This window comes from Histoplasma capsulatum, assembly GCF_000150115.1.
Source record: "Histoplasma capsulatum G186AR genomic scaffold supercont2.6, whole genome shotgun sequence".
NCBI lineage: Eukaryota > Fungi > Ascomycota > Eurotiomycetes > Onygenales > Ajellomycetaceae > Histoplasma > Histoplasma capsulatum.
In genome coordinates this window covers 1,622,312-1,634,874 of record NW_025544806.1, presented here as the reverse complement: position 1 = coordinate 1,634,874, position 12,563 = coordinate 1,622,312, and the positions used below count along the sequence as shown (strand labels likewise).

Here is a 12,563-nt window from a genome sequence, read left to right as displayed (position 1 = left end):
CATTCTTGTTGGAGATATTTTCTCCGACCTCTTGGGACGTTTTTTTTAATCCGAAAGTCGACAAGAAAAATTGACTGCCTTTTTGGGATTAGTGTACAATCGATAATATCCAAGCTCAACTTCGACTTTTATATATTTTTCATACAAACCTTTTTGAGAAACACAAACATTGACATCCTTTAATTAGCGGATGTTAAGTGCTCTTTTGAGGCCAATGATCGTTAACACAAAAATGTTGCCCAGAAAATTTCAGATAATTCTCTTGAAAATTCAGGTCATCTTTCCAAACTGTTGGTTGCAAAATGTGTTAAATGATGTGATTCATGTCATCATACGTGGTGGACTTAGATGGTTGCTCAAACAAGCTTGACAGTCTAACCTAGGGACCGACATATCCTCCTTCGCAGCTGTGTTGGGTTGACTCTCCTGCATCCTTCCCCCCCCCACAGCAATCAACACTTAGATCCCGTCAACGGTGAATTCTATCTTTCCTTCAGCTGTACTGTCCCTGGACAAGCCAGAGACGGAAACACGTGAAAGTGCTTCGAGATTTGCGTCCACAAAATCCAGCTACAATTCTACCATTTGTGACGAGGAATTCAAGTACATGTGTAATGGAACAAGACGAGATATTCATGTGTATATGTACTGTACATTACATGACAGCAACGGTGTTTGATTTTTGGGTACATCCGCAGGCTTCACAGCTATTTCTTGATATGCCCTGTAATTCTATGAATAGCAGGTGGATGTGATGGGGGGATAGCGAATATGGTTTCTCGTTCGGCATTGTCCCGTTGTTTGATGATACACTAGGGATCAAGGGATAAAAGGAACTATTTTATGATGACCATGAATCATGTAAGATTGGCAAACTACAATAATTTCTTTCCCGAGATTTATCATAGATATCTTCAATAATATATTCAAATGTACTCTATTTAAGTTCTGCACATCTACACAACATCAGGATTATCGAAAGAAGCTAGTGGGACAACAGCACCCAAATGCAAAAAAAAGAGTTAAAGCAACTCTGCAGCTATATACATAAATTCGCAATGAACATGCAGCAATTGACAGTGGACCGTAATCACGCCATTCGCCGAAAGGGATGCGCCTCCGTATTAAACACATATTCATCCAAGCTAACCAAACTAGGATCACTGAACATCAAATAAAAATATTTCAAGGTCTCCGCTAGCCAGAAGCTCTCCATGCGGTTTGACAACGGCACTTCCCCGGTCGCTCCTGTCGCAGTCGTAACGTCATCCAGTCCCGCATTTCCATAGGGACTCTTCGTCATGTCCTCAATGGCCGTGAACATCTCCCATGCCGTATCGAGAAGCTCCGTCCGGCCGGTAGTGCGATATAGAATAAAGACACTCTCGATGGCTTCCGGGCGAAGGATATACCGCCTGTCCGTTATGGATTTAATACCCTTGGGGAGGCGTTCGCGAGCTATGATTGCCTCTGCGCTGTTGTCTTGGTCTTGTCCTTGTCCTTGGTTGGGAGAGGGCCGGGAATTTTCATGTGCGTCAGCTACTGCCTTCTTGTACTTTGCCTCATCCCAGAAGCAAGGTTCGTTGGCTGCGCATGGAACCATGTGGAATACCTCGGGCATCATCCCTGAGGGAGTCGCTTTGTATGCCCAGATACACCCGTCTGTAAGTTTACGCGCAATATCCATATGGGCTGGGATATCGAATAATTTGGACCCCAGTGCAAACATGCCACCGGCAAAGCAGACGAGATGCTGGCCCTCGGCACTGAGCTGGACATTTCTATTGGCATACGCAGTCACCATGCCGGAAAAGAGTATATCTGCATTGTCTGGCACCATGGGCCTATAAAGGACATGTTTGGCCACCACAGCCATGGCATCTTTGTACATTCGCCCATACATATCATCCACCCCACCCAGCAGCGCGTGCATCTTGGGCAGGTACTCGTAGAAGGAGTCAGCCATCGCGCCCAGAGTGAAGCTATTCCTTTGCCCCTGTAGATTTCGCTTGCGCGCATCGAGAATAAGAGGCCACATTCCCGGAAGCATCGTTTCCCCCTGTTGTTCCTCGAATAGTTTTGTAACTCGGTGAACAGCATCGTACCATTTAGGGTCCTTGGTGAGTTGCGACAGGCGGGTAAATTCCATCGTCAGGGAGCCGATTTCGGCAAGGAGGCAGTGGGCAGAGGCCTCTTGCTTGTGGTGGAGGAACGCGGCATGGATTTTCCAGCGTGTAACAGGCATGCGGTTTGGAGTGTCAAAGGCAACGTAGAGAATGTTTCCCAGCTCTGTGGCCTTGGTGAGAAGCCCCGGCTCTCCGCTTAGATCATAAGCTGATAGAAGGCCGCCGAGGTAGCGGATTGTTGTTTCAAAGACGTTGATTTCCACGGATTTAGTCATGGTGAAGTCGATGTCAGCAACGGCGCCAACAGCTTCCTGGAATTCATCTTTCAGGTCCATTATCCATAGGGTGTCAAGACTGTCAACAAGGGTAGCTGCCCATCCGCCAAAAGTGTTGTAAGATCCTCTTGTGAGAGGAGTAACTTCGTCGTGCATCCATGCGTAATTCCTGTACGCATTCCAGGCACGAAGGAACGTTTGTTTGACAGCTTCCTGTCGGGACTTTTGCTTCGACAGAATTTCTTTGAAGGATTGATCTGAGAACGCATGCTGAACCTTGGGGAGCGTTTTAACCGGGCCAGAAGGTAGGGGGACAAATGATTTCACGGGGTGGTTTTCCTTGAAGTACTTCCATTCGAATTTGAATCCTTTCGGCGGCTTTGAGTAATTGGCACCTGGGGCGAAGGCGTACAGGACGGTTCTTCGATAGGCAAACAGGAGAACAGCGGACAGAATAACATAAATTAGCCATTTTTTTTTGAACGGGACCATTGCCGCTTGCCTTCGTTGTGTTGGCTACAGGGTTGGATAGCGATTAGAGCAGGACACAATTGATGGGTTAGAGGATGAGGCTAGTCGTCGGAGAGATTCCTGCATGGCAGCTGTTTCAAGATAGTGTCCGCACTAATAACAATTCGGATCAATTAGTTATTGCTTCATATTCAACTTTCAAATAGGTACAACAGCAACCAGCGGACGTGCTAGGAACAGAACTTTATCTAGGCAATCCTCGACTGTGTTGCTACCTACCATCCATGGATATGAGCTCTGTTAGCGCCCCAATCAACTGTGGGTGAACCACATGGTCTGTGTCGAGGACATGAACCTTGGAAGTCTAAAAGATCCAACTGGTATAAAAGGCGATTGAGAGACCGCGAAGATAGTGGTGGTGGACGCCGGAGACGCCCCCTAGCCAGCGGTTATCCCCTAGAGCTCGGGGCTGGTTTAACGACAGCCAGCGCCGACGTCGGAGGAGCTACTAGCGCTGACCAAAGCATCTGTGCCTTAGGCCCACTCACCTGACTCTGGTCATTGCCGACATGATCAACTTCATGGACAATCCAAGCCAACCACTCCATAGACAACAACACCCATTCAATAGAGAAATTACAACCAATCCTTTCGTCCTCCAACAAAACAGTTCCCTGATTTTCATCTTTTTCAATCTGCTTTAGACAAACATATTTCCTGAGTGCCCACGGCTGCAACAGTCGTCAACTCAAAAGACTGGCGTCTTCCTCCTCGAACACCAAACCCACCCCTCCCACTTCTCGCCATGCTCCCCTTCCACAGTCCCAATCTCGTTCCCGCAATGTACTAAGATCATACCGCGCTCGCTCGGCGCCCTCGAACGATTCTCCACCTCCGTTTTCGTCCTCCAATGCTTTCTCTCCGTCCGCAGAGCCCTCCCAGCAGTCGCAGCCGTCAGATACACCCGCTCTTCATGGCCGTGACGTATTATTCTCACTCCATCCTCGAGTTGCAGTGATTCTAGGCGTTGACCGCCGCTGGTATATTCCCTTGTTGCTTTGTCGGGGCCTTAGTGTCCTTCCGGCGGCATGGTGGGGCTTGCGTTGTGCTTTCACGTTCTTAGCAGAGCTACTGCGTATCAGGCCCCATTTTTGGCATGAGGGGTGGACAGCGGCTATTGTGAGGGGTGCTGCGGCCGATTGGGACGTGGAGAGGCGGTTCAGGGTTACAGAAGTGGCATTGGCTATTATTTGGGTATTTTCCCTGCTTTGTCTCTTTTGTCTTTGCAGCTGAATCCCGTGTGCATAGCCTTGTTTGCCTGGAGACGATGGAGGTTAAAGGACGTATAATACGTATAAAAACACTTCTTGCTAACTTATTTCCTGTCTCTCAGTGTTCGGCGTCTGCATATTTATTTTATTTTTTTACAGATTGTATGATGTCTAGATGGTGAGCTTCCCCAAATTCCTCCTGAGCATTCGCCCAGACAGATCGTCGCAGCGGACCGGCCATATTCATTACCGTTAAACTAATACAGAAAACCCAAGGCTTCTTAATTATACACCCGCTGCTGTTGTGATTCGACTTTTGGCTACAAACGGCCTTCTTGCCTACCTCACGTCGTGGATCCTTTATCTATCCGGTGCCTCCTCAGATCCCCGCCTCCTGCTTCCAGCCTGGATATCAATTGCATCGGTTCGTTCCACCAAAACGTCATACATATACGTATGCGGGCACCCGTTTATTTAGCCTTTTGATATCTAACGCTTCCGTTGCCTCCATAAACAGGTCCTCTCGTTCGTCTACCACACCACCCAGCGTCAAATTAACATTAAAAAAGAAACCTTTGCGACGATCTATGTTTTCTCAATCGCCAGCTTCCTAAGCATGTGCTCCTTGCTTTTGCAGTTGCATCTTACACGCGAAAATGAACCTGAAGTCCCATTATTTGTTATGGGGAAGGAAATACTGGAATTTGGCGTGCAGATGATTGCTCAATACCGGTTTGGAGGTGAGGGATCAACTGGATAGAAAGAGGTGATGTTTTCTTGGATTTTCTTTTCGTTTCGTTTCTTTTCCTTTCCTCTCTTTTCTCTTCTTCATCGATGTCGAACATGGGCAAGCTTTATATGCCGAATTCTCAGGTAACAACAGTGGTGATTCATTCACAAAGTACATTTCCCCATTCCATTTTTCATTCATTCGTCCATTCGTTCATATGAATTTTGATCCCCATTTTCCATTTTGTTCCTTCTTCTTTTCGCTCATAGAAAGAAAAAAAAAACAAAGCAATGATCTTGGACGAGAAAGCTTATTGACGTTTTTCCTCTTTGCCATAATTCACAACTACCTAATGTGATGATATGTATCTTCCCTTTCTCAAATCATGACTTCATCCCCCCCACCCTTGTTTGGCTTCTTTTCAATTTACTCTCTTCTATTTCAATATCACACTGTTTAGAAAAAGATGTAGAAGAGCAGTTTATCTGTGCCTGCCGGAAGTCACAGCATGGAAGCAAGATTATCGCAACGAACTCTTTCGGCTGGGGGGTTAGATAATAATATATTTAATTAGGTAGTTGGTTATCTACTTTAGGAAGACCTTGATATTTTATGCTGAATCTGAATTATAAAAAAAAAAAAGAAGAAAAGCAAGTCGCCAATTATTTCCGAAGATGATTCATAGTCATTTTGTGATAAGTAACTATGGGATTTATCAACATTTGGCAATGAGAAAAGCAAATCAGGGCCAAGGCGGTTCCGACGAAGAATCTAAACAAACCGGAACTTTGGACCCATGTGTTGCCACATTACAAACTTCACCCCACGCGATGCTTGGTTTAATCAACAACCCGGCGAGACGTTCACCTATTCTTCCGCCTTTATTATCATTACTATTAAATGCAGCTGTTGATTCATTTCGGTGGTACTTCATAACGACTAAAAAAAAAATAACGAAGTCATCAAGAGGGAGCAATTTGCACATCGCCATCATCCCATTGTCGTCATCTGAGCTGTAATGAATAACTGAAAAACAAACATTAAAAAGTAACAGAAGATGGTTTTCCAGATCATGGGGTATCTCATCAACGCCTCGTCCCGTCATCGTCCCGTCTACTCGGATTTAAAAGGGAGGAGGCGGGCGTGATCTTTCCCCTCGGTTGTGATGGTTGGCGTTTTTGTTCTAAGAATCACATGAAATCGACTGCCCAATCACTCTCTATCCTATCCAGACCGCTAAATCGCAGGACGGAAATTCTGCACGGTAATACGCAATTCATAGACCAATAACGGATCAAGGGCGATCTCTCCACAGAGGGAGCCTCCCCAGTCAGTGGACAAAGGTGACTAATGATATGGCTCTTATAGATCCTCTGGAGTGGACTGAGAAGACGATACGGGACGGGCGTGATGAGATTGGCTTAGAACCCATGGACCTATATAGAAGACACTTTGTTAGATTTATGTCACTAGAAAGAAAGCCGTGTTTCTCAAGTCAACTGTAAGTGGAACATACCTTTATGGTCTTCGCGTCGAGTTCGAGTCCTTCCTTCTTATCGACCAAAAATTCTTGGACATCCTTGCGCTGATCCCCTTGGAGCTGGATCACCTCGCCCATCTCACTGTCGTTGACGATGGTGCCATTGCAAGCTGTGATCCTGGTTTAGCAAAAACGAATCCCAGAGCACTCGGGATGAGCAGATCAACACGTACCGAACTTCTTCTTAATGACCTTGAGGATTTTCTTCTGATCGAACTTTTTAGGGAGACCTTGGACAGTGGTCAGGGTCTTGCGACCATTGCGCTCTGCGAGCATACGTCAGTTGTGTGTCGTACGAATAAATAAAGCAGCAAAATAGAAAGGGAGAACATACGTTGGATCCGTATATGGATATAATTTTGGGATTGTTTTGTATCGCCGGTGTCTTCGTCAGCTTCGGCGAAGGGGTCTGTTGCATGCAGAGCCACGAAGAGCACGTGGTTGGTTAGTAAACCATCCTTCTTTCAGTTTGTTTTGATACACAAAAACATGATCATCACGGGTACCCCGCTATTTCTGAACGGCGCCACCAAAGACCCATGACTTCCAGACACAGCCGCAGCAGACGGAGACAGTAGAATGCTCAATAAAACCCAGAAAGCTCTGGGACGTGACTGTTGTGGCACGCGGTCTTGGCTGGTTCTTCGGGGCTGGGTCGAAAAAGAAAGAACGAAACCAGGTTATTGTGGCGACTTACCGAAGGTCTTGAGGTTTTCGATTGACATAAACTCGTTGTTTGTCGCGACGGACTTAAAAAGGAGTATAAGGTGTAGTTTAGGTAAAACGAGAGGGTCTTGAAGAGTGGAGAGCGGTGAGCAAAGACAAGCAGACTGGAAGACTTTGGGGATGGAAGATGGTGAGGAAAGCAAATGGCTGGGGACGGGAATTTAAGCGGGAGGGGGCGGGAGGTATGACTCAGCGTATATACGGCGAATAAAAGCATAAGCAGTCAAGAATCCAACAGTTCCAGTTAATAGACCTTATCGCCCAACGCTAAATAAGGCGCAAAGTTATGTGAGAGCTCAAACTCAATAAGGATTTCGAATACGGTTTTAGGTCGAGAAGCGCCAGGAGGACTTGACAACGTCATATTATTGTTACCGGTTCATCCAAGGTTATAATTGCCTACAAACGGATGTTAATCCCAGCCTCACTCTCGTGGAACAAATCAGAGAGTTTGGAAGAGTGCTTATGCAGATGGAACAACCCTATTAGACGATACACGCATTCACCACTGTTGCATACCCTTCCTTATCTCTCTGCTGCAGCCTGTTTCTTCAAGTCCAGATACTTGGCCGCATAATCATTTGCCAATACCAGATCCCCAGACAGATGCATCACAGTCGCCTTTTTCGCCATCATTTCGCATTGGCCCTGCACATCCTCCACATTTGAAAACTCCCCAAACGCGCAGTCAATAAATTCCACCGCCCGCGCCATATGCTCCTTCTGCCGTACTTTGTCCCTCCCCTGGCTGTGCACCTGCACTTGTCCCGCCAGCCCCATGTTGGCATCAGCTAATAGAGAATATGTACGCGCGGTGAGATACGCATCTTCGCACTCGTGAACTTGAGGTACGATACTCTCGAGAATCTCGACGGCTGCTTCGAATTCTTTGAAGGCCATGAGGATCACGGAGAGCACGCCGATAGACTCCCACAGACCAGGGAGATACCGTGATCGATGGGCGATATTGGCTGCTCTCATTGCTAACGAGAACCCTCTTTCGGGTTGATTGGTTTGGTCAAAGATCCTTGCTTTGTACACTAGCAATTTGACCTGGGTGGCAACGTCGAAGTTCTCCTGTCGCATCGACTGGGCATTTCGCTCAACTATTTCGAGCGCAGCTGTGTAGTCACCCTTTCGCATCAAAAAGTCTACCTCCAAGAGCGAGAGTGTCAACACTAATTCTGTGTCTGGTGGAGCACATGCACGTAGTTGTGATATAAGCTGCTCGGCTGCTAGTTTATCATCTCTGCTTAATTGGTCAGCCAATCCTTTTGTAAAGGGGAAGGAAATTTAATTACCGATGAAGTTGTCTTTGCAGCTTCAAAAGTCCGCAAAAGAATGTCCAATTCTGTTGGATCCTAAGAACTCGAAGCGAATCGGAAGATATCTCATTTAGCCGAGCCATAGACAGGCCATAGCTTCCTCTAGCGGCCAGCTTCTGACTGTTAGCTTTTTACCCTTCGTTATAGGCCACGCGAGAAAAGTGTTACTTACCAACATGCTACTCCGACATGTCACTCTTAGGTTGTCTTCATGTGGAGCTTGTTCTGCATAGCATTCTCGAAAGATTTCGCAATTGGACCACGCCAGATGTGCGACCCCTTCAGCGTTACACGATTCTTAGCAAATCCCGAGTATGTTTTAAAGCAAAGACCAAAAAAAATATCATTACCTATTCGAGAATATGTCGAAGCTTGCAGCATAAGCAGAGGCCCAGCTAAATTAGGCGCGTCCTTCGTCACATTGAGAAATGAGGCTTTGACAATATGTTCAAATGCTGACGCCACACTCTCGCCCTGTAGCAGTTCACAATGAGCATGTTACGAAAGTCCAATGTTCCAATAGCGGGAATCGGAGTGCACTTACATTCTGCAGCTCCAGTTTGGCTTCACTAAGTAACGATGTACCTAGCAGACCCCACATTTCCGTCTCTCTAGCCTTCGCCTGGAGAAATGCCAATCCTTCCTTTTCACTGCCCAACATGCCCGTGTTCTGAATGTCCTTCATTTCATCTGGAAAGGCTTTTCCAAAGTGGTAAAGCCAGCTCATGCAGAAATTGAGGCAGCTCATGTCATGGGTTTCTCTGGCAATCGAAATGGCCTCTTGCATGGCTGCGACAGCCTCCGCGTGGCAGCCAAAGTCGGCTTGGAGAATGGCAAGATTGAGAAGGGCATATTGATAGAAAGTTCTATCACGGCTTTGCATGGTGTAGTCAAAGTAGCGATGTAGATGATCAAAGGAGGAGGGGTAATCTCCTGCTTTCCAGGCATCAAGGAATCTAATCAGGGTTGTACGATTTGAGCATGTCTCCAGCGAGATGAATAGTGAAGTACTTACTTTATATAATGTTGCGAGCTGGGTACAGATACTCCAGACATAACCATCTGTTCCAGACGTGATTTCATTTCACCAGTAATCCTGCATCCGTTGCCTAGATTATAAATCAGTAAAGCCTACCACTGATTAAGTAAAGGTAACAGTAAAAGAGAGAGAACGAAAGCAAGAAAAAGAGGGGAAGGGGAATCGTAGCAGCGCTATTTCATTCGAGTAAAAAAAAAAAAGTAACGCACTCTGCATCTCCCCAACCTGAAAATCCAGCAGCCGCTCAATATCTCTCGTGCTCATCCCCACTTCCACATCTTTCCCCTCTTCCAACGCGCCATACACCACCTTCACCAGCGGACTCGTCAGATCTAGGCCAAGCTCAACCAGATTAACATCCACCGCGATCTGGCTATCTAGCGGATTCCGCTTGGCCCACAGTTGGTACGTCGGTAACCGGTATTTGATAAACCCCCGCCACAGAGCCACCGCATCATGGAACTGCAGACGGGTGTACTCAAGATGCGCCCTCCTGACGAACATGCCTAGCAGGGATGTGCGGGAGATCATCATACGACCCGTCTGCGGCGCGATACCATTGTTCCGATCATTGATTTGATCCTCGCGCGTCTTCGTGAGCATGGTTAGTATGCCAGCGAAGAATTCGTCCAGGGCGTCGGAGCAGCCCAGTTTCCATAGCCTTTTCAGGAGCAGGTCCCAGACGGTTCTACCTGGGATGGAGGAAGCTAGAGATGACGTGGCAGCCTCAAAGTCTTGGATTGGAATGGCATGGTTGCTATCTTGGGTTGTTGTGTTGCTTGAGGTGAGATGTTGAGTTGAGGGCTGAGGAGGAAGTAGATGGGAGACTAGAAATGAGAGGACGGGGATGATAGCAGAATTGGGGACCACGCCTTCAGCGTAGACGGAAACAAGGGCTAGAAGGGAGATCTTGGAGGGGGTGAGATACCGAGTCATTTTGACTCTTTCTTTCAAAGGGTATTATTGTGCATATAGAATAGCTCAAAAAAGGAGGTATGCCATGGCTAAGAATGGCATCAGCAAGCCATTTGGGACATTGGTGCTACTAACAGAAGGCAAAAGCAAATATGAGTATTTCGTATATCTATTATGTGTGTTGGTGTTCAGAGCATCCTTGGCCACTTTTATATTGGCTAATAGCGTTGTTCTACTCCCCCAATGTCTATATCAAAGTGGCGTCTATTCGTTTCCGCGCGTCAAAAGAGCTCTGATGCCAAGCCCTGACTAATTCCCCCCCGCCGTGACGGAATATCAAATTTATTTTATTCTCCGCCCCGCTATTCTCCGCCGATATGCCAACACACATTTATATATCCCTCCTCAGCAACCATGGCCGAGCCAATGACCACCAGCAATCTGCAGAATATCCTCCCCCTCGTCGCGCGGGGTAAAGTGCGCGACCTGTACGAAGTTGACCCGCAAACCCTCCTCTTCGTAGCTACAGACCGCATCTCCGCCTACGACGTAATTATGGCAAATGTATACCATATACCCGAGTAGTATCCAGTGACTTAGAGAAGAGGAACTATACTCCAGATCCTTGGTTTACTAATATATTTCTTAATTGAACCAGCCAATCCCTAACAAAGGCACCCTCCTCACCCTCCTGACAACCCACTGGTTCAAAATACTTACCATCGCCATTCCGACTCTACGCACGCACTTCCTCACGCTCGACCTACCCCCACAGATTCCGGAATCACTGCGACCGGCCCTACAAAACCGCTGCATGCAAGTGCGCAAGTTAAAGGTATTCCCCATCGAAGCCATTGTAAGGGGCTACATCACCGGTTCAGCCTGGAAAGAATATCAACAATCTGGCACTGTGCATGGTATGAAGATGCCGGAGGGCTTGAAGGAAAGCCAGCGATTTCCTGATGGACCCATATATACGCCCAGCACCAAGGCGGAGCAGGGAGAGCATGATGAGAATATTCATCCTGATCAGGGTAACAACCCCACTCCTCCAGCACACCCCACCCCACCCTTTCCCTTCATAAATGTTATATTCCCGATAACATAGCTGACAATTTTATTATAGCCGTAACCCTCCTCGGCCCCAAATACGCTTCTATAATATCTTCCCTAGCCCTAAAACTCTACGAAACCGCCCACGCCCACGCTCTCGAGCGGGGACTCATCATCGCAGATACAAAATTCGAGTTCGGGCTGGACACGGAGAAGGATGAAGTGGTATTGGTTGATGAGGTCCTGACGCCGGACTCGTCGCGGTTCTGGTCTGCTGCGAACTATGAGGTTGGAAAGTCGCAGGAGAGTTTTGATAAGCAGTTTTTGCGGGATTGGCTGGTCAAGAATGGGCTGAAGGGCAAAGATGGGGTGAGTATGGATGAAGAGGTGGTTAGGAGGACCGGAGAGAAGTATCAGGAGGCGTATGAGAAGATCACGGGTGATACTTACGCCGTCTAGGAGACATATTGGGAAGTGGTGGGTAACCAGCGCAGGACACGTATTTCCGAAAATTAGGAGGGAAGGTTATTGCTCATGGATGAAGATGGTCTGCATGATAGATGTGTGATGGGTAATGTTCTGATGACTTGTATAGTATTCTAGGACTTTTAAAAATGCACCGATTCTCATTAAGTGGTAAATATTTATTCTGTATATCCCCTAGCAACGCCAATAAATGCTCATAGTGCGAAAACCAAGTGGCCACATGTGCAGCATGCCAATATCGTCATAACTATATACATGGGAAGAATAAAACAATCCATTTCCGTCACGCCATGAACAAAGAAATTTCGCTCATTCCATCTATGTAAAACACAATTTCCTCCACCCTCCATATCTTTTCCTTACTTGAACAGGACATCACCACTCATCCTCCCTCTTCTTCTTCTTCTTCTCTTCCACCACCTCATCGCTCTCCTCCTTGAGCTTCTTCAACTTCCCCAACGCTTCTCCCTCCTGCTCAGCCATTGAAGGTTTCCCAATTCTCCCAGGGCCCCACTCCTTCCCCGTCATCTGCAACGCATTCGGCCCACATATTCTCCTCTCTTCCTCCATCTCCTCTTCCGATAGCCCATTCGTCGCCCAAATGCG

At 47.0% G+C, this 12,563-nt stretch overlaps 5 protein-coding genes across 5 annotated transcripts; 2 read left to right on the top strand and 3 right to left on the bottom strand.

The window, feature by feature from the left end:
* Positions 1 to 1,000: 1,000 nt before the first annotated feature.
* On the bottom strand, positions 1,001 to 2,893 carry HCBG_05274 (glycosyl hydrolase; the record flags this gene model as incomplete). Its single annotated transcript, XM_045432323.1, has 1 exon — positions 1,001 to 2,893. One exon carries the CDS (start codon positions 2,891 to 2,893, stop codon positions 1,091 to 1,093), a length of 1,803 nt encoding a protein of 600 aa, XP_045287535.1.
* Positions 2,894 to 3,441: 548 nt separating this feature from the next.
* On the top strand, positions 3,442 to 4,903 carry HCBG_05273 (uncharacterized protein; the record flags this gene model as incomplete). Its single annotated transcript, XM_045432322.1, has 5 exons — positions 3,442 to 3,525; positions 3,695 to 4,126; positions 4,266 to 4,321; positions 4,420 to 4,567; positions 4,781 to 4,903. 5 exons carry the CDS (start codon positions 3,442 to 3,444, stop codon positions 4,901 to 4,903), a joined length of 843 nt encoding a protein of 280 aa, XP_045287534.1.
* Positions 4,904 to 5,537: 634 nt separating this feature from the next.
* Positions 5,538 to 7,244, bottom strand: HCBG_05272 (translation initiation factor 3; the record flags this gene model as incomplete). The annotated part of the gene is made up of 5 exons (XM_045432321.1): positions 5,538 to 6,309; positions 6,390 to 6,523; positions 6,587 to 6,679; positions 6,748 to 6,822; positions 7,111 to 7,244. 5 exons carry the CDS (start codon positions 7,136 to 7,138, stop codon positions 6,295 to 6,297), a joined length of 345 nt encoding a protein of 114 aa, XP_045287533.1.
* A 420-nt stretch (positions 7,245 to 7,664) lies between these two features.
* Positions 7,665 to 10,439, bottom strand: HCBG_05271 (anaphase-promoting complex protein; the record flags this gene model as incomplete). The annotated part of the gene is made up of 7 exons (XM_045432320.1): positions 7,665 to 8,388; positions 8,441 to 8,577; positions 8,637 to 8,743; positions 8,815 to 8,938; positions 9,009 to 9,420; positions 9,480 to 9,573; positions 9,713 to 10,439. The coding sequence occupies 7 exons, from the start codon at positions 10,437 to 10,439 to the stop codon at positions 7,665 to 7,667; spliced, it is 2,325 nt and encodes a 774-aa protein (XP_045287532.1).
* A 360-nt stretch (positions 10,440 to 10,799) lies between these two features.
* Positions 10,800 to 11,930, top strand: HCBG_05270 (phosphoribosyl-aminoimidazole-succinocarboxamide synthase; the record flags this gene model as incomplete). Its single annotated transcript, XM_045432319.1, has 3 exons — positions 10,800 to 10,982; positions 11,077 to 11,452; positions 11,545 to 11,930. 3 exons carry the CDS (start codon positions 10,833 to 10,835, stop codon positions 11,928 to 11,930), a joined length of 912 nt encoding a protein of 303 aa, XP_045287531.1.
* Between the last annotated feature and the right edge of the window lie 633 nt (positions 11,931 to 12,563).